We start from the raw sequence: 19279 nt of genomic DNA on the forward strand, positions 1-19279 counted from the left end.
CGGCATGCCCACAGAGGCCCCTGAGTGGGAAGGCAGGCCATGCCGGGCTTGGCCACATGGCTCTTGCATGCAAGGCAATCTCCTTCAATGCCTTAAAAAATATTTGAGGCGTTTTGGTTCTAGTAGCTATTGGAACCATTTAACATTCAGTGGGATTTATCCTATTATTCATATAAATAGATGGGGTATACAAAAAGACTCAAAATGGCAGAGGGGCTTGAGTGTTATTATGAAATTTTCGGTTGGTACTGAATGGTGGGTTCAAAATGAGACATGTCAACATTTGTTCTGATAGAAAGGCATGCGGGAATGTATTTGCGTTAGATTCTTTCTCCTAGATGCTCATTGGTTGTGTGCAGAGAGTCCTTGGTAATCGACGTGGCACAGAATTAAAGGGTTTTGCGAGATTCCTTTTGGGGAGCTTTAGTTAGCTGAGTAGAGAAGTGTGCATATGCGATGCTATACGAAGCCCAAAGGTTAAGAGTCATAATGATTTGGGGCAGAGTGCGTACACGATTTTAATCATGTCAAATTCTCTTTACTTGGGTAAGACATTTTATCTGGACACTGACACAAGACGTCAGATCTGACGGCTATTGACTGACGTACTAGGAATCTTTGGATTTGATGGCCAGAAATCCAGCCGACATAACTGTGAGCTTTCAAATGTCATGATCTTTAGTACTACGCTACAAAATTTCACAAAACATCCTTCGAAATACTCATTATGCCCTTTGGAACTTTAAATACCCATAATTTGGACTATACAACTCCAAATTTGATGATTCTATTTGGAGATTTTTTAGAATTTCGTGAAGAACACTTTGGGAGTGTTCGTGACAAGTGTGCCAATAAATTTGATTTTTGAGAGTTTTTTATAGTCAATGCATTTGAATGTTTGGGATGACTTGAAGATTGCTTTGATTCATCATTTTGAAGGTGTGTGAGCTTGGTGGAGCTTGTGAATTCTTCATTGGAGGATAGGTCTTCAAGTGGCTAGTCCACTTAGGTGAAATATTCCTTCTTTTTTTTTTTTTTTTTTCATTTGTAGATCCTAGGATGTGTTGATGCATGATGTATACTCCTAGTTGATCATTGTGGGGGATTGGGGATTTCCATTTTACATTATTAATTCATTACTTATAAGAACTTTTTGAGTTGTTGATAAGGTGTTTGTAAGAAATCCTAATATGATCTAGGTACTCATAGTTGAGGTTGTGAGTGGCTGGGGTTGTTGCCCTTTATCTTTTTAATATCAATGACTAAAGCCATAACTGTATATGGGTATTGCACTGTGGATGTAGGTTTATTGCCGAACCACTTAATTTGTGTGTTGTAGTTTGTTGATTGTGCCTCTTGAAGTACTATGGTGTGTGCAGAGTCGGTGTTACTATGGTGAGGAAGAATCTTTTCTGTTTGTAACTTACCTTTTTAGGGTTCTTTAGATTTGAAACGGTGACGACCCATAGAAACTGAGTAAATTGTAAACTGAGAGAGAGGAAAGAACATTATAGTCTCAATGGGTAATGGAAAGTTAAGCTCAGGTTGACCTGTCCAGTACACCCACACTCCACGTCTTTTCTCTTTGGGAGAGACCATGTTCTCGTGTTCTCCAATTAGGTTTAACAACATTGGCTTGGCCATTTGCTCTGGAAGAAATCGAAGAAGCGGTTCACGAAGTATCATTGGCTAGACTGGAGGAACCTACGAGTAATGAAAGATTTTTTTTTGGGCCCTTAAACACTACGGATGACCTCATAAGGATCATGACAACACTGGCGGTTTAGCTGTTGGGCCGTTCTTGGATTTCAATCCAACGTGTTTTTGCAGATCGAGGGATTCTTTACGTTGAAACAGTTGAGTTCAATCGTCATCTTGTTGACAGGAGATCGAGCTAATTGAGGAGGATCACATAAGCAATCTACCGGACGAGGTCTTGAGCTACATTATATCATTGTTGACATTGAGAGAAGCAGTGCGAACTAGCACTTTATCAAGAAGGTGGAAGTATCTTTGGAGAACATCAGTTTCCAATCTTGATTTTGATGCTGACAACATGCTTGAATTGGGAGCTAGAACCCCTCAACAATACATCAAGCTTGTCAAGAAAGAACATCCAAATTCATATGAGTGGTTGATCAAACCTTGGAGCTTCTTTAGGATTTTAAGGTTCAAAGGTTTAGGATTTGTTCTCACTGGGATAACAAGTATGCCAGTAATCTTTACAAATGGATCAAGTTTGCAATAATATCAGGGGTCAAAGAACTTCATCTTGACTTCTACAACAAAAGTAGTTCTAGACCAAATTCTGGGCTGTACAGATTTCCCTCTGATCTTCTTGCTTGTGGAAAAATATCATCCTTGAATCACTTATATTTGAGTTGTTGCACCTTCAACATCTTGAGACCTTACCCTGGTTTTGAAGGTTTTGACTCATTTACACCCTCTCACTAGAATATGTATTTATAACTGACAAAGATGTAGAGGATCTATTGTGCCATTGTTCTCACCTTGAATGGCTGAAGTTGGCAAAATGCAACTGTATAGTGTATCTAAGGATCTCCAGTCCATCCCTGAGACTCAAGTACCTTGGAGTAAATGATCTTTCTCAGTTGGTTGAAATCAAGTTATGTGCTTCAAGTCTTGTCACATTTGAGTTCACAGGGTACATGGTAAATTTTTGTTTTGAGAATGCTCCACTACTAGAAAATGTAATGCTTCATATTGGGGGCTTTTATACCATGGATGGAGCGACCTATTCCGTAACAAAACTTCCAACCTATCTCCCTCAACTTGAGACTCTAGTCATTTACAACACTTAGCTTTATTTTGAGCCACTGTTTCCATTAGAAAACTTACCAACTTACAGTAAGCTCACTCAATTAGTATTGGTTGCTACAGCACCAGAAAAACATTTTTTCATTTGGATTACTACCCTTATGAAGGTTTCACCTTTCTTGAAAAAACTCCAACTCCATCTATCTCACTTAAAAGATGAATCTGAAACACAAGAAATTATTAGGCCTTCTAATTTCCCTCATATCAACCTCAAGTTTGTTGAGGTAAATGGGTTTGTTGGTTACAAAGAACAGATTGACATAGTAACTTACATTCTTAAGAATGCTATTGCACTTGAGTCTCTGTTGATCGACACTCATCCTAGATTTTATCTTGGAGATGGCAAATGGAAGACCCATGATCACAAATGCTTGGTATCTACCAGGGAAAGTAAGCAGATATATAAGTTGCTTCTTCAAGAATCTCGGCTTGCAGATGTTCGGCTAACAATTCTGTAAATCTTATTAATCATTTTTTTTGTAACCATACAAGTTAGCAAGTATTGTAAAAAATCCAACTTCAAAATTGACTCAAATAGGTGCACATGTTTTGGCTTGGAGGAGAATTAGTTAAAAGGTTCTTGGAATTGTAATTATTGATTGGAAATTCTATTTTCTCTTTAAAAACTTTCAGCCCATGACTGGAAAAAAAAAAAAAGGTAGGCCTAATCAATCTTGGTGGTAGGCAGGAGTACACACGAACTATAGCTGGCCAAATGGGTGCCCCAGCCAGTGCTGCTCAGATTGATTTATTCAGCTCTTGGCGGATTGTGAGTGTGATTTACATTGATGACCATCAATGGGACTGTTTTGGGAAGGAATTTTGGAGACTACTGATTCAACCTCCGCTCAGTAGTGAAGCCTAGTACAACAGACTCGTCATATAAGAGGGTGTGAAAAGAAAATTTGTCCCCGAGTTGACAACATTAGCCCTGGAGTGCACTCATTGCATTAAATCTCCCTTGCTTTGGACCATGAGTCCCCATATGACTGGTATAATGACAATCCACTCTTGTACCATTTGACAGCATTCAACAAAAAAGCTCGAGCTTTAGGATAGAAAGATCATTCCCAAAGATATTATATTGTCCCACAAGGGCTTACTAGCCAACTGATGTGAGACTAAACTCCCCTTCCATTCCTAGCCATGATGCGTACTTACCGTAGCATGAATCCAAATAATCTGAGTAAGTTTTTCAGCAGTCTAGAATTACTTATTTAAGATCATTTTAGGTCTAAAAATACAACTTTTTTTTTTGGTAAGGCTAAAAATACAACGTAGGCTTCACATTCAATTTGAAGTGTGCCTTCATGTGTCACAGAGGTATTTGATATGCCTCGTGCAACAAGTTCTCATTTTCTTGCCATGTTGCATGATTTAAACGGAGTAAATGGGTCCATGTGATAGAGAACCCTATGTCCATCTCATTTGTAAAATTTTAGTTTAAAATAAGAATGGGAAGGGGTTAAAAGTTTTTATAAATTACAAGGTTGCTAGTTCATTATAAATAGGTCTAATGGCAAATTTGTAATTTTGTTATCATTTTGAACTCAAATCGACATACTTCTCTACTTGGTTTGACCTGAATCCATAGAAGACCATAAAACCACTTTGTCTTCCATGATCTTTGATCTTCGAACTGCCACACACCACAGTTTTGTTGCCAGCATGGACGACATTAACAAAGAAAGCATTCAAACGACCTAGAATACGTAATTACATATCAAGAATGCATACCAAATGCAGCATAAGGCTGTGTTTGGAATACGTTATCGGAATAGATTCTGGGTCTAGAACGCATTCTAACTCGCTTTACAATGCGTTCTAGACCTAAAATCCATTTCGAGAACACAGCTTAAGATTCCCAGTCAACCCTCTGGCTTGAATAATTAGAGTTACTTAAGGACAAAATACAATTTAAATGAAAAATTAATTCATCTACCCCTGAACAAGTTAAGCTTATAGAAAACGAATCCTAACATTATGCAGAAAAGAATGAAAATCGCAAACAACAATCACACAATGTACACAAGGATTTTCATGGTTCGGCAAGATTGCCTACGTCCATGGTGAGATGCGATCTGTTTTACTATCAATAGAGAATAGGGTTACAATCACTCGTCCTCACACCTCTCTTAGATTTCGTTACAGAGAAAGAACCCTCACTACATATTTATAGCAAAACCCTATACAGGAATTTTACCGAAGTACTCATATAGTCCTCAAAAAATTTTCTCTGAGACTACCACCCCTGAACCCCCGCTTGGACCCACTAGTTTGTCGAAGTCCTGCCAAAATAGTAGATTTATGTGCAAGTGAGCCAATTCCTCTGGGCCTCGAGGCTTACAGCCCTTCGAAATCAACCCACAAACCAAGCGACAGAATACAAGAGCTCATACCCCCAACAAAACTACATTTCATTTTCATAATATCTCATATAATTATAAGCTAACATATAATAATATTGAAACCATCCAACAAAGCATTTGATCTAAAATTATTTATTACATATAACCAGAGCATTTAGTCTCAGAGTCAGTCCTTCATGAGAAGGAACTAACATTGAACTTTACATAGAACTAATAGTAGCATCAGGGAGATCCTTGTGCACATACTTGATGAAACGTGCTAGAACCTGAATGAGATTCTGGACATGAATAGGACCAAAGGTTTTTTCTTGATCATATAGAGCTCTAAATGATATGAAAGGGATCTTTTCTTGATGACAGATCAAAGCCATTGCTGCACTTTCCATGTCCACAGCACTAACTCCAAATTTTGAATACAAGAACTCCTTATATGCATCATTATCAAGATGAACACTGGCACTACTCCCTCTTTTCACTCTCACTATTCGTGGAATTTCGCTTAAACATGTTGATTCATCAATGCATTGCTCCAGTTTCATTTCCTAATGAACATCAAGAACATATCTGATTCAATTCACAGTACTGATGAGTTCAAAATCATAAAAAACAAAGAACTACTTAATTAGTTCTACTTGCCTCGAGTTCTCTGGTGAATTCATATATAGATTGACAAACAGGAACCCAGAAAGTTTTACTCTTCGAATCAGGGTCTTCTTCAGAATGAAAAATCTCTTCTGGTTGATACCAAATATTATTCAGGAAATTATCTGCAGAATCATCATCTTTTGTTTTGTACGTATAATTTCCGAAATTCAAGTACCCATATTCCCTAGTAAAGTCTCCATCTTCCTCCAGAGAGAGTTTGTCTTCTGGCCCATCTCCATATCTCTGTACAGAAAGTAATAAAAAGAAGAAGAAGACAATTGGAAGGGAAGAAAAGATTATTGATCAGACATAAATTCAATTTATAGGACTAAGTGCTTTGCTACCTGCCAATTCCATAGTCCTGTGTGTGCCCAAGACTGAGGAACTACTATGTCCCCCACATTTTGAGCCTTGTCTGTATTCCCAGCAAATCCATAGTGAACAATGCCTTTAATTGAAAACAGAGTGCACATTATTTGGGTAGTAACAGCTGCATTCATCTGTAAAGAAATTGCAATTAAAATGTAAGAATTATGGGCTTAATTAATTATCTAAGTTGATTAATTGATGAGAATCAAGTTGCACAGACCGGTTTGATTTACTCTTCAGTTTAAGAATATGCTGGCCAAATCTATTGTGGTTTAGGGTTTAGGGTCAAGACGGTATTATATATACTATGTTTTGGGTCCCCACCTCTTCATTTTATTATTCTCCACTTTACCACAAGAGAGAGAGAGAGCAAAAGGAGGTCTGAGGTGCTTTAGAAGATCCAGAATCAAAGAGGAGAAAATTGTGAAGAACTGCATCGAACCATCTCAAACAAACTTCAGTGCAAAGTACGCATCTATTCTCCGGTTTTTATTTGATTCATATTCTAGATCTTGTATGAGATTCGATGAGGGTTAGATGCAAAACCCCAAGTCTAACATAAAATTCAAAAACAATAACAATAACTAAGGCAATTAAAATCAAAACTGAGATAAGGTAATATTAGTCCATATTCACATAAAAATACTAACCATGCCTTTCCCAGTTACAGCCAGTATTGCACTCTTATCTTCAAATTCACCTATATGAAATCTCCTCCCTTGAGAAATAACACAAATTAACAAAATATTAGTATTTCATCAACTTGGATACCTATTTATTTCATTTAGGTTGGCTGATCCTAATCAATTTTCTTTGAAATTGCGTCTAATCCATTAAAAATCAAACTATTTGTAGCTTTTCTTAAGTGAACAAGAAGGATTTTTCACCTGCATAATCAACGCGGTCGTAAGGTTTATCCTCAGATTCATAGCTTGATGATTGAAGAACAGGCTCCAATAAAGACTTGCTTGGGACCAGAACTCCAACAAATGGCCCTTCCCTGTTCACCTTCTTCATCTTCTTGAGCATTTTTTTAGAGAGTTCAGCTTCAGAGGCTTCAATTATGCATGATAACAAGACCAAATAAACCATGAGAAGACCCCTAAAACAACCCATCTTGTTTGCTGACCAAATGAGAGGACTGGTGAGAACTAACTCTTGATACATCCACACCCCCCCCCCCTCCTTAAATAACTAAGCCAAAGATATTTGATATTTTAACTTTAGACAAAGAAAAATAAAATTGCTTGGTAATTTTTTGTTCTCTCCCCTCAAATTAGATGAAAATAGATCTATTTAAGTATGTAGCCATGCATGTAAAACAACATTCTTCCATAAACAAAGTGTTTCTGTAATCTCTATAAGGTTGTTTTTATTTGATGATCAATCTCTATCAAGAATTTGACTCCTCACCTTACAGATACAAATAAGTTTCTTAGAATGATATAAAACCATGATACCTAAATTAATGTGGTTGTAGGTTAGAGAAAAAATCTAAGTAGTTACACTTTTATATGCATGATACATTATTGGATTAGATAAATCCTATGGGTTGCCCTACTTAACAAAGTATTAGATGGACCCTTAATTTATAATAGAACAGTACTAATCAGATGCAAATTGTCATTTTAGGGGTTAATTGTTGTTTTCGCAGAAGTTAATTCCTGTATTCTGTTCATTTAATCAGAACATGAGACAAACTAAATACCAATTAAGGTTTTCCCTCCATCAAGACCATAAAAAAGAGTTATAAAGGAATTTTAAAAAAAAATTCTACAAAAACAGATTCTAAGAAGAAAAAAGAAGAGGAAGTTTCCTATCAGTGGAACTTGGTTACCAAAATTAGATTTTGAGAATCCAAACTTGATGTCATCAATTGAAATCAAAATGAGGTAAAATTTCATTAGAGAGTAAACCTTTCATGAAGGTGATTAATTGGAGTTTTCTTTTGTGTGGGTAGATGGGTGGGTTGTGTTTGTTTCTATATAACCGTCTATTCTATAGTTCATTTGGAGGGATTGGGAGGTGGGGTGGGGTGGGGTGGGGTGGGGGTGGGGGAGGGGAGATTATCCCAATTGACTGCTGCTGGCACGGTCAGAAGATTCTGGGCTTTATTTACCAAAAAAAGAATATACTGGGCTTTATATAACTGGGTTTGTTTTGCCTAAATTTGGCCAATTTGCGTGTGTGCTGCGACAGTTACCTATGACACACTCAGCCCATACCAGCCCAGTCCATCAGAGAAAAAGAGGAGGGCACTTTTTTTGTGGCAACCGGCTGTAATGGAATTCTGAGCAGCGAGAGAAGTTAAGGTGGATGCCTCCACAGACTATGTCAGAGAGAGCCCCGATGACGATGAAGGATGGTGCCCTTTGTTGAGATTGTTGTAGAGGAAACCCATGTACTGTAGTGTAGGCAGCATTTTCCATATAAATCAATATTCTATTTCACAGTGAAGTTGCAACCTTGCGCCATAGTTGCATTAAAAGGGTTTTTTTTTCTCTTTTTTTTGGTCAAAAGAAGGCTATTCATTCATGCACACCCAACGCCAAACAACGGAGAACAAAATACGTAACACTGATAGATAACATGGTAATCGTGAGGTATGGATATACGATATCCAAAATCAAGGAGTGGAAATTAACCTGGTCTCACATGTCATTGATTGGGTCATCCAGACTAGGGGTTGGTTCACAACTACTACCCTAGAAAACAGGCTGTAAAAACAGCTTAGTTTAAGTGCATACACATACGTGCCAATAAAAGGGTCCCCATATGTGCTGAAGAGTAAAATCCTACACTGTCCACGCGTGCCGACACACTGCCACAACCTACTTTCAAACAGACTTGCCGGATAGGCAATGGTTTGATGGATCGACGAGTGGAGCTTCGATTGACGGCAAGAAGACCATCAGAATCACTGCCACAACCTACTTTCGAACAGTACAAGGGTCTGCTGGATCGACGAGTGGAGCATTGTCCGACGATTGGAAAGGGTTGGTGCAGATTGAACGGCCATTGGAACATTCGAGCCAAAGTCGACATCACCTGTAAACACACACAAAAAAAAGAGAAACGAAAAAACTCCCTTAACTGGGGGCCTCGCGGTGCAGTCCATAAAGAATCCAATAACTGAGACAGTCATATGGATCACAGAACCGGGGGTTGTTTGCCGACAATGGCAAAGAGCCCCAAACAACCACATAGCAGGGAGCTTCAGGGGAAGGGAAGGGGGAGGGAAGGGGGAGGGGGAGGGGTCCAGAAACCAAAAGATCGATGAGAAGGTTGGGGGTGTGGAGGTGGTGGATCCGGTTGGGGATGACGGAGAGGGCGTCTGGAGGGCGGCGTAGCTGGGCTGCTTGAGAGTGGGTGTCGCCGTAGGGGAGACTCAGATGGCTGAGCAAGCGCATAAGCTTCTGGAAAAGGCAGCCTCAGATCTTGAGGACGATGGCCATAAGGATGGAAGAGGGTTGGAAGAAGACCGGAGCGGCGACAATGGAAAGGTAAGGAACAGATAAGGGGAAAGAGGAAAAGAACGAAAAAAATAAAACAAACAAACTTTACGCCACTGGGGCGGAGACTATCACGCCACTAGGGCGGACAAGCAGCTACATCGTGAAGGATAGATCATGAAAGGGCGTTGGCAATATGGAAGATGGAGTTCAGAGCGGTGCTAGGGTTTTCGTTTAGAGCGTAAGTTACGATTGCAAGGGAAAAACATAGAAGGGCAAGAAAGAAATAAAATCAATACAAAAGTGGAAATTTTTATAAGGGAACACATTCTCTGTCTGAGAGTGTGGCCCTTGTGCCATCATAGGGGCTAATTGGAGCACACACGGAAGCACCAACAGGAGCAAGATTTCCTCCTTTCATGGGGGTGTGGCAATCATTTTGCCCCATCCTGTGTCTGAGTGCAGGGGCTATACTCTACTCCTGGACAAAGTTTCTTTTTCTATTTTATAATCATTACCTCACATGACTGTATAACTAACTCTAAAACATATCAATTTGGGTTAGTAATTTGCAATTTACTTTGTAATCAAATTTCTTTGAGTTGAAAAGTAAAAGAAATTTTACACTAGAAAACATATGGGAAAAAAGAATGCTGCCCAATGTTGTCCCACCTATGCCCTCTCACATGGGGCAGTAAAATGACCATCACATCGTCCCTTGGATGCCTATGCGTGCATTCCCATTGGCCCATGCGCTAGCACAAGGGCCACGCAGCCCGGTAGCAAACCCCTTTTCAAAACAGATTTATCGATTAGGACCGAGTTTTCCCACACCCACGGGTAAGGGAGACTGATGGTTGCGGGTGGTGAGAGGATATTCTCAAGAGGTGGGAGGTATTATCGATTATGTCCTATAGGAGGCCAGACATTAATGACCCTAGGATGGAGGCTGGTCCTTCAGCGTACGGTGAAGGAAAAATTTTCCAATCAAATATGATAATAGTTTTAGGTAAGTTATTACAAGGGAAAATTACAAGATTAAACATTGTTGGGTTTTTTATTACAAAACTGTACACTTAGTGTTTGAATTCATGATAATATATAAATTGGGTTTAGGTTTACAAAACTAGCCAATATAGTGCTCCTCCTATCTATCTTGCCTGCTATACCCTTACTTCCCTCCACTTACTCTTCTCTGGTTATCATGTCTGCAACCCCTCCTGCTAGAACCTCCCTTGCCTTGCCCCGCCCCACCCCACGGCCTCCACACTCCATACCCAACCATTGCATTTGCTCCGCCTTGCCGCTTCAAGCCAAGCCGCTACAGGATACTACACATCTTGTGCACAAGCTGCCACATAAAAGTACAATATTCAATTCCTCTAACATCAGGATTGCGGAGGGGTTGCAGGGGCAGCAAGTTGGAGAGAGAGATAGGAAGAAGTTGGGGTGCGACAACGCGGGTGATGGTTGTAGGAGTTAGGCACAGTATAGTAATGGTGATGCGATGAGCAAAATTGGATGAGGGGTTGTGCAACGGTGAGGAATTGAAACAGGGGTGTGCGAAAGAGTGTGGGTGGGATGCGTTCTTAGGGATGATGAGGAGAGGAGTGGACAGTGTCAAGAGTGTTGGGGACGAATGCACAACCACGAGGAAGAACCCAAGCAAACAATCACACACAACACAAGGAATTTATTGTGATTAAGCAAGATTGCCTAGAACGACCCGAGAGAACCAGAGATTTTCCACTATTTCTTGAAATTCTCTACACCACTCTTCATGTCACTAAGTGTTCCACTTTGCTTGTGACTAGGGTTTTACACACAGAGACAATATATAGGGAAACCCAAAACCTTAATCACCACACAATTATAATTTTACCCATGTACATGAAATTGAACCAAAACCCATCCCAATTACATTTACGCGGACCCACAGAATATAAAACACACCCAAACCCAACAATCTCCACCTTGGCTTGGAGGTTATCTTGAAAAAGACTGGTGTTGCTATTGTTTCTTCGAATTTTGCCATTGTCTCTGCCTTACTCCCATGCCCAAACCGGCATGGCCCACACTCCACTCGGGATGTCTCACACCTCACAACCATTGTACGATGTGATGTGACTCTACCTCTCCTACCATTACATCTTGCTTTGAGAGATCACCGCCACTCACCAAATCCGAAGTGAAAAACACCCACTTCTTTTCAAACTTGCACTTGTTCATTGCTTGAACCATCTGTAATCTCTATCCTCCACCTATACCTCTTTCCTGAGTTCCAACAGGAGCTCCACTTGTTTCAACACTCCTTGCAAGCTTATACATATTCCCAATCATCTGTCTCTACATTACAACCATAACCCCTCTTAAAACCCTAAGAAATCCTCCTTTAGATGAACATCTGAAACTTCTCAAATCCAGTGTTCCTAGTGAATCAGATTCTTCTTTAGATCCGGCACATGCCTTACCCTATTAAAAGTTCGCACAATCCTATCAAACATGTGAATCCATAAGGTCTCAATCCCGGCAACCTTGCTTTCCTTGTTATTTTTCATTTTGATAGGTTCACTCTCACATGCATGATATGTAGCAAACTGATACCTGACTGAACACATATGAAATGAACAATCAGAATCTAAAATCCAATCTAAAGTATCCATACCCGATGATGTAGTTAGAATGATATCTCCATCATCACTCCAAGACTCTTCCACGATACCAACAGTGGATGATTTACCTTCCTTCTCCTCATCCTCCTCGTTTCTAGCCTCCGTACGCCTTGGACAATTCTTCTTTATATGACATTCCTCCTCGCAATAATAACAATTTATTTTACGACCATTAGACTTTGAACTACCCTTGTACTTGTCGAACTCCTCCTGTCTCTCACTTAATCCGCCTCTAACCTGACCACCACCTACAACCAAGGTACTACCCTCCTCTGATGTCCCTTCAATGCTATTTTTCCGTTGTGTCTCATTCATCAGCAAAGCAGTAATTACCTTGTCAATTTTGAGAGTATCCTTACCAAATAGTAGTATAGTCACAATGTGATCAAATGAAGGAGGTAGTGATGCCAATAGGAGAACTGCCTTGTCCTCGATAATCACATCAAGAGACAACAATTCCACCTTATCCTCAATCTTCACATCAAGAGACGACAATTCCGTCAATATCCTGTTGAACTCATCCAAGTACACCTTAAACTTTGCTTCCTCTAACAACTAAAGACCATAGAATTCTTCAAAAATAGTTGATGTGTCAACAACTTGGACTTGTAGATGCTCTACATTTTTGTTCAGACTTCCTCACAAAGAGTGTTATTCAAGATATGACTGGATCATACTGTTTTTCAAATCCCTCAACTCTTGCCACTCATCGTCCCTCATTTTCTCTGGCTTTTCTAATTTTTTCCTGAGAGCCTTGACTGTCCTCTCCCGTGTAAGAATATTCTTCGTCTATTGTTGCTACAAAGTGAAGTCATTATGACAATTGAAAGGTTCTATGGAGAAATTTAAACTCTTCACCACCATCCAATTTACCTGACCTGTGTACTCTATGCTTGTCATCAACCTGAACCAACCATATTATTGTTGATCTCTACACAAACCCACAAGATCTATACCAACAAGGTGGAATTGTCAAATCCATCCCTTCTACTAAGTTCGGAACACTGGGACACAGACAAACCTTAGGAACACTAACCTACGTACCACACCCTTTGCACAAAATGAGATTTCCTGTACAGAGCAAAACCTGTACGGTACCAGCTCAATAAAATAGGAGCTGTCAAGATTAAGAGGGAGATCCAACATACCTAGTTTTTCTACTTCCCAACATCATTTCTGTCTAGCAATTTAGCTATTTAAGGACTGTGGGATTTATCACATGCATTGTAAATAGGCATGAAAGCAGGTATTGAAATACAAGAATGGTAATTTAATTTATTATAATTATATATTTTCTCATATAGCAAACTTCTTTGCACATAGAACATCTAGGCGCACTCATGCCAATAAACAGGGCTAGTAAGCATTATCTACACACAAACCTGGTTTCTGTTCACCAATGATGAATCCACACATTTAAGTATTTGGATGAGACTCCTGGAATAGTAAAAATGGTGGATCATCTATCCCTACATGTATATACATACGTACAATTAGGTGATGACATTTGCCACACCTACAACAACTAATGGTGCATAAAAGGGCATTTATAGAAACAAAAAGAACAAATGTCATCACATAATCATACGTGAAGCGTACACATGTGAGGTAGGTAATCCAAAGTCCAAACTTATAATTATGACCTCTGATTCTCTTCGATCTTATGGGTGGAGAAAAACTCTCCTCCATACAAATGCCCTTAGAATATTTTATGGTCATAAGGTTTAATTTGGGTAAGCTAATTATCATTCCTGCAACCAAAACAATAAAATTCATCATTCCAACAAATAATTTCATTCAAACATACATAAAATGACATAAACTATGGGTATGCATTTAGTTCTAGCCATACACGCAACAGAGCTTTACTTTGAAAAGTGGCTTTGATTTTTTTTTTTTTTTTTGATAGGTATCTATTCAACTATTCTATGGGGGAGGGAGGGAAGATGAGAATCATGAGGCTTGAACCCAAGGCCTCCTGGTAGGGTGGGCTTTTTTGCTCCACACCAACTGCTTTAAGCAGTTGTTCTCAACTAGCTTGGATATTGGTTACTAACCACTCACACATGGGGCAAAGGTGCTACAATAAAAGGCTTTAGGGGTCATAGATCATTTTCTCAAGGTTACTAATCTTGAAAGAGATTCTTGTATATGGAATAGTATCTTCTTACTTCAAGATGATTTCCTTTTTTTTGGGGGGGGGGGGGGTAAAAAGATGATCTCCTACAGTTGGTTTGCAAAAAGGCGGGAGATGGTTCTACTATTAACGTATAGAGAGATCCATGGATCCCTTTCATATATGGTTTTCAATTACCATCTTTAGTTACACCTCATCCCCTTTATATCCACGTCAATGATCTTATTTCTTGTTCACTGGATTGGATTTTTTATATTTTACAGTCATATCTACCTTCAAAAGGTTATTAACCACATCACTAGAGTAAGTCTTTCATGGACCACCTTTAATAATGATTTGTTCTGCCCTTCAACAGAATTTGGAGGAAGTAGATTAAAGTTTGGTGCACATTATTTTAGTAATCAAGGTTGAGAACATAACCCTGATTCAAGTTTTCCCTTGAAGAAGTTTTGGAATCTGTGTTGGAAAAGGAATTTAGTTAGAAATCGAATTCTGATTCCCATTAGAAAAATTCAGGGGTAATATGGTAAGTATCCCATAACTTAATATTAGGGTTTTGCATTATATAAATATATGTTTACTACAAGAAAGTGGAGCAATGTCGGCACTTCAGTTGGAGATATAACAATGCTTTTTATACACCCCATTAAATATGTATAAACCGCGACATATTATTTGAAATGTTGTTACCTATAGATATACAATGACTTTTATTAGAGTGTTTATTAATATACATCGTGATATGCCTCATATTTACGTCATCATAAATTTATGGGAAAAGAACTATGTCTGGGAGTCTGGCCTACGCCAACACTCCCATGAGTCTATCTCTCTCCTCACCATGTGAAAAGACACATCTGCCCCTTGTTTTGAGGAGGAGAGAGATAGACACATGGGAATGCTACGCCAGCACTCTCGGATAGAAAATTGCTTCCCTAAATTTTTGTACACTATAAATGCAATAATTTATGCAGCGTTTATATATAAACGCCATTGTATACTTGTATCATAATACATAGCTGGGGCAATTACTATCACTCCCCTACACTTAGCCTATATTTACTAAAATTCCCCTGCCTTAAACTTCTTTTCCGATACTCCCCTGCTTTTAAACCTTTACATCTCCTTCTCCCCTCATGTTTTTAAATACCTAGATTGCCCTTCTTTTTCACCTGGTAACCTGCTTTTACCAAACCAAAAAAGAACCAACCAGTTATCATCTTTGACTCTCTAAGTCTCTCTTCTGTCTTTACGTTTACCTACTTTACCAGTTATCATTTTACCTCTTTCCCTGCTACGGTTACCAACTTACCACTAACGGGTAACCCTAAACGGTTGACGGAAAGATGGAGCCGTGGAGGAGGGCCACTGGGCCAGAAGGCTCTTGCATAGTTCAATAATTCTATTTGTAAAGATTTCACGTTCTGCAAGAGTGCAAAAGAAACCTTTTTCTTCTTTTGACAAGTATTTTATTATTTGTCTTCTTCTAGACTTCTCCCGGCAAGTTAGCAATGTCTTTTCTTCTCAATTTTTATATGTTCAAACTTCGAAACGTCAGTTGATAACAAATAGAGTTTTGATTTCTGTAACCCACATGCATCGCTTTGCCCAAAAGATCTTCTGAGAAGGAAGAGAGAGAGTTCTCTAGAGTTTCAAGAGAGATTTTGGACGGTTTGTGCAAGTTGGATCACTCTCTCTCTGTCTCAGCTACGTGTTGTTTTCCTCTGTTCAGTTGCAGTCTTCTAATCTTGAATCTTCTACACTCCACGAACTGACATCCCAACCTTGCTGCTGCAGTTCCACTCCATTCTCCACTTCTGATCTTCTCCTCCTTTGGTTGCTGAAAGCTGTGGGTTGAAGGCAGAGTCGAGTTTTTTAGCAAAGGAATGTTTTATACTTAGCTCTTAGCCGACTTCTGATCCACTCCATTTCCACTTCTGATGTCTTCCTCTATTGGTTTTAATTTGTGAGAATTAGAGAAGTGTTGAATGCATTCAATGATTGAATAATAATAAGGTTTTGATTTCTTAAAGTTTTTTATTTTAATTGACAATGCTACTGTGGAATGTACGTGGATGTTTGTAAATGACTAAATGCAATTATTTTTTGTTAGTGCTACGGACTAGGGAATTGATCTTTGATCCAATGCATAAAGTAATATTTGAAAGTTGAAATCCATTTTCATTACTACTTGAAATCTAATGAATAAAATTGTAAAATCCGTAATAAATTTAAATTTTTAGAACTTGTGTGATTTCAGGTTCCAGTTCTGAGTCGATGCTTGCTTTTATGTTATGGGCTGCATCGATCGAGGTACTAGACCAACCATCTGACACACCTATGGAGGATTCTGGGGAGGAGTCTTCTCAACTTGCCCTTCTAGAGTCAAAGAACCCTGATGGGGTCCCGCATCTGAGCTACCTGTGTCAGATATGCTACCTGGAGGGGATGCGAAACCTATCCCTTAACTAACTTATTGTAAGTATGAACTTATTTGTGTATTCGTATGCCGATTATATGACCAATTAGACTTTTAGGGGTATTCTGGTCATTTTATCCCTAAGGGACCCACATCCCCAGAGGAGAATCCAATTCCCAATAATTATCCGTACCCAGTTTACCCATGATGTCATGTGACATCATTCTATAATTACATTAAGGTAATAAGTACAAAATTCTGGTTAAAAATAATTTTAAAAATTAGTTTTAAAAGCTGTTTTTACATTAAAGGACCAAACAGCTCTTAGATAACTCAACCACTATAAATATAAACCAATTATACTAATCATCAATCTAAGAGGTTAATAAATTAGTTATAGAAATAATTAATACTCAAATTACCACCCTACCCCTTAGTGCTTAAGTATTATGCAAATATATAAACCCCCCCTTTACTATTCTCCTTCTTCCTCTTATTTAAATATAAGAAGAATCGATCCAGCCTTGAGAGCCTTAGGGAAGCTTAGAGAAAGAAGAAGAAGAAGAGAGAAGTACATCATACGTTGGGACTTTGATTCTACACTTGGAGTTGAAGCTTGAGAGTGCAATTGGAGTTCTTCTTGCACAATCTAGCACTGCTGTCACACTGATATCACCATCAATTTCAGGTAGGTCCTTAAATTTCTACTGTTTTGTTCTTTTTCTTCTCTAATCCTAAGCCTTAACCCAGTCCTAACCCATGGCACCTATTAAAACATGTAAACTAAGCTTTAAAAAAATAGAAATACTATCAACATAAACCTAATTTAGAACAAACTAGGTTCTGTTATACCTGAAATTTCAGGGTTGTTTCTCTGCTGAATCTAATTTCAGGTTCCATGAACCAATTTATAAGCCCTAAATCATTAATTTGAGAAGTAATTAACCTAAATCCCTAATTTTAGTATTTAAATTTGAAATTCAACAAATTAGTGAAATGACCCACCTTAATTATTATCTGAAACCAGAAATTGGGACTGTGCATGTTAAGATCTGCCCATTTAAAGTAAAACCCCCAATTCTGCCCCTTGAACCGGACAACCGGTTCAGCCGGTTTAGTCATTTATGACCAAAATGCCCTTGATGCCTTTACCTGACCTCTGGCTATGCTCTGACCTCCAAACATTGCTGATTTTCTGTTGGTAGGGACTGTTTCCAGTCTGTTCTTTTTGGTTTGTCTGTTCTGCTGAGCTTTTTGGAGGGTAATCGTTTATACCTTACCTACAGAGACAGGTAAGAAAATTATGACTTTAATTTTGGAGTGTTTATCATTTTAATTTGTTTTTGTTCTAATTGCCATGTCATACATCATCAAAATTATCCTGTTCATATAGTTTATTAGCTTTTATTTATTGCATTAGAATCTGCATATGATTTAGGTTGCATTGGCATCTTGCATTTGCATTGATATCTACTTGTTACTGATGGCTATTATTGAAAAAGTATTGTTCTATTAAATTTAATTATACATACATGTGCTATCATGCATAGATTGCATTGGGCTAGGCTATTTTATCATAACCCAGTACTACGCCCCTTACCAATAAAGGGTAAGGTGTTGGACCACCCGTGGTACAACCGAAGAGTATGCCGGGGTGCCATTTACTGTCCCATGTTAGCGTGTGTATTCCACTGTGGGAACAAACAGTAGGGTTGGTCTTTGGGGGTCTGTTGGGTTAGCTGCCTGGTGATATGCTTTCCTGGCGGGTCTTCACCATGGTAGAATGGTTTCACTCGGGTGACCGATGTCTAGAGCTGCCTGGTGTCATGCTTTTTGGTTGGTCATTGGGGGTCTGTTGGGTTAGCTACCTTGTGTCATGCTTTCCTGGCAGGTTCTCTTCGAGGTTAGCATCTACTACAGTAGTACTTATACCCCATGTGACTTAGTATCCATGTTAGGACATGCTACTTAAAACATTCATCATAATTGTTGTGATTTGTTTGCATGCATTCCCTTATGGGGCTCAGTTGAGAGCTCACCCCTCGTGATCACTCTATTTTTATAGATGAGGCTTCTATCACTACTGCATGTGTTCGTATGGGAACTCCTTCTATTCAGGATTCTCTTGTTGATCGCATAGCTGATACTTATGTACTGGTGGAGTACGATGCTTCGTGCTCCTGTGATGACTGTTCGTTCTCCTGATCTCCCAGACTGATCAGGCTCTTTATTCCTTTTGTTTATATCACTTTTTGTAGTACTTATGTATATAACCTTTTTGGAGTTTGTGTTACACCTCTGTGAAGCAACATTGTAACCCTGATATAAATGGATGTTCATATATATATAAATACTACTGTTATCAGTAGTTACCTTTA

General features: G+C 38.8%; 2 protein-coding genes across 2 annotated transcripts; one reads left to right on the top strand and one right to left on the bottom strand.

Annotated features, from left to right (window-relative positions):
- The first annotated feature begins 1258 nt into the window (after window positions 1-1258).
- Window positions 1259-3459, top strand: LOC122672135 (F-box/LRR-repeat protein At2g42720-like). The gene is made up of 4 exons (XM_043869632.1): window positions 1259-1300; window positions 1886-2245; window positions 2526-2672; window positions 2823-3459. Exons 1-4 carry the CDS (start codon window positions 1259-1261, stop codon window positions 3294-3296), a joined length of 1023 nt encoding a protein of 340 aa, XP_043725567.1. The 3' UTR covers window positions 3297-3459.
- Window positions 3460-5825: 2366 nt separating this feature from the next.
- Window positions 5826-7376, bottom strand: LOC122672136. Its single transcript, XM_043869633.1, has 3 exons — window positions 7109-7376; window positions 6872-6939; window positions 5826-6095 (listed from the first exon to the last, which is right to left on the bottom strand). The coding sequence occupies exons 1-3, from the start codon at window positions 7335-7337 to the stop codon at window positions 5826-5828; spliced, it is 567 nt and encodes a 188-aa protein (XP_043725568.1). The 5' UTR covers window positions 7338-7376.
- Between the last annotated feature and the right edge of the window lie 11903 nt (window positions 7377-19279).

Source organism: Telopea speciosissima, chromosome 8, assembly GCF_018873765.1.
Source record: "Telopea speciosissima isolate NSW1024214 ecotype Mountain lineage chromosome 8, Tspe_v1, whole genome shotgun sequence".
Taxonomy (NCBI): Eukaryota; Viridiplantae; Streptophyta; class Magnoliopsida; order Proteales; family Proteaceae; genus Telopea; species Telopea speciosissima.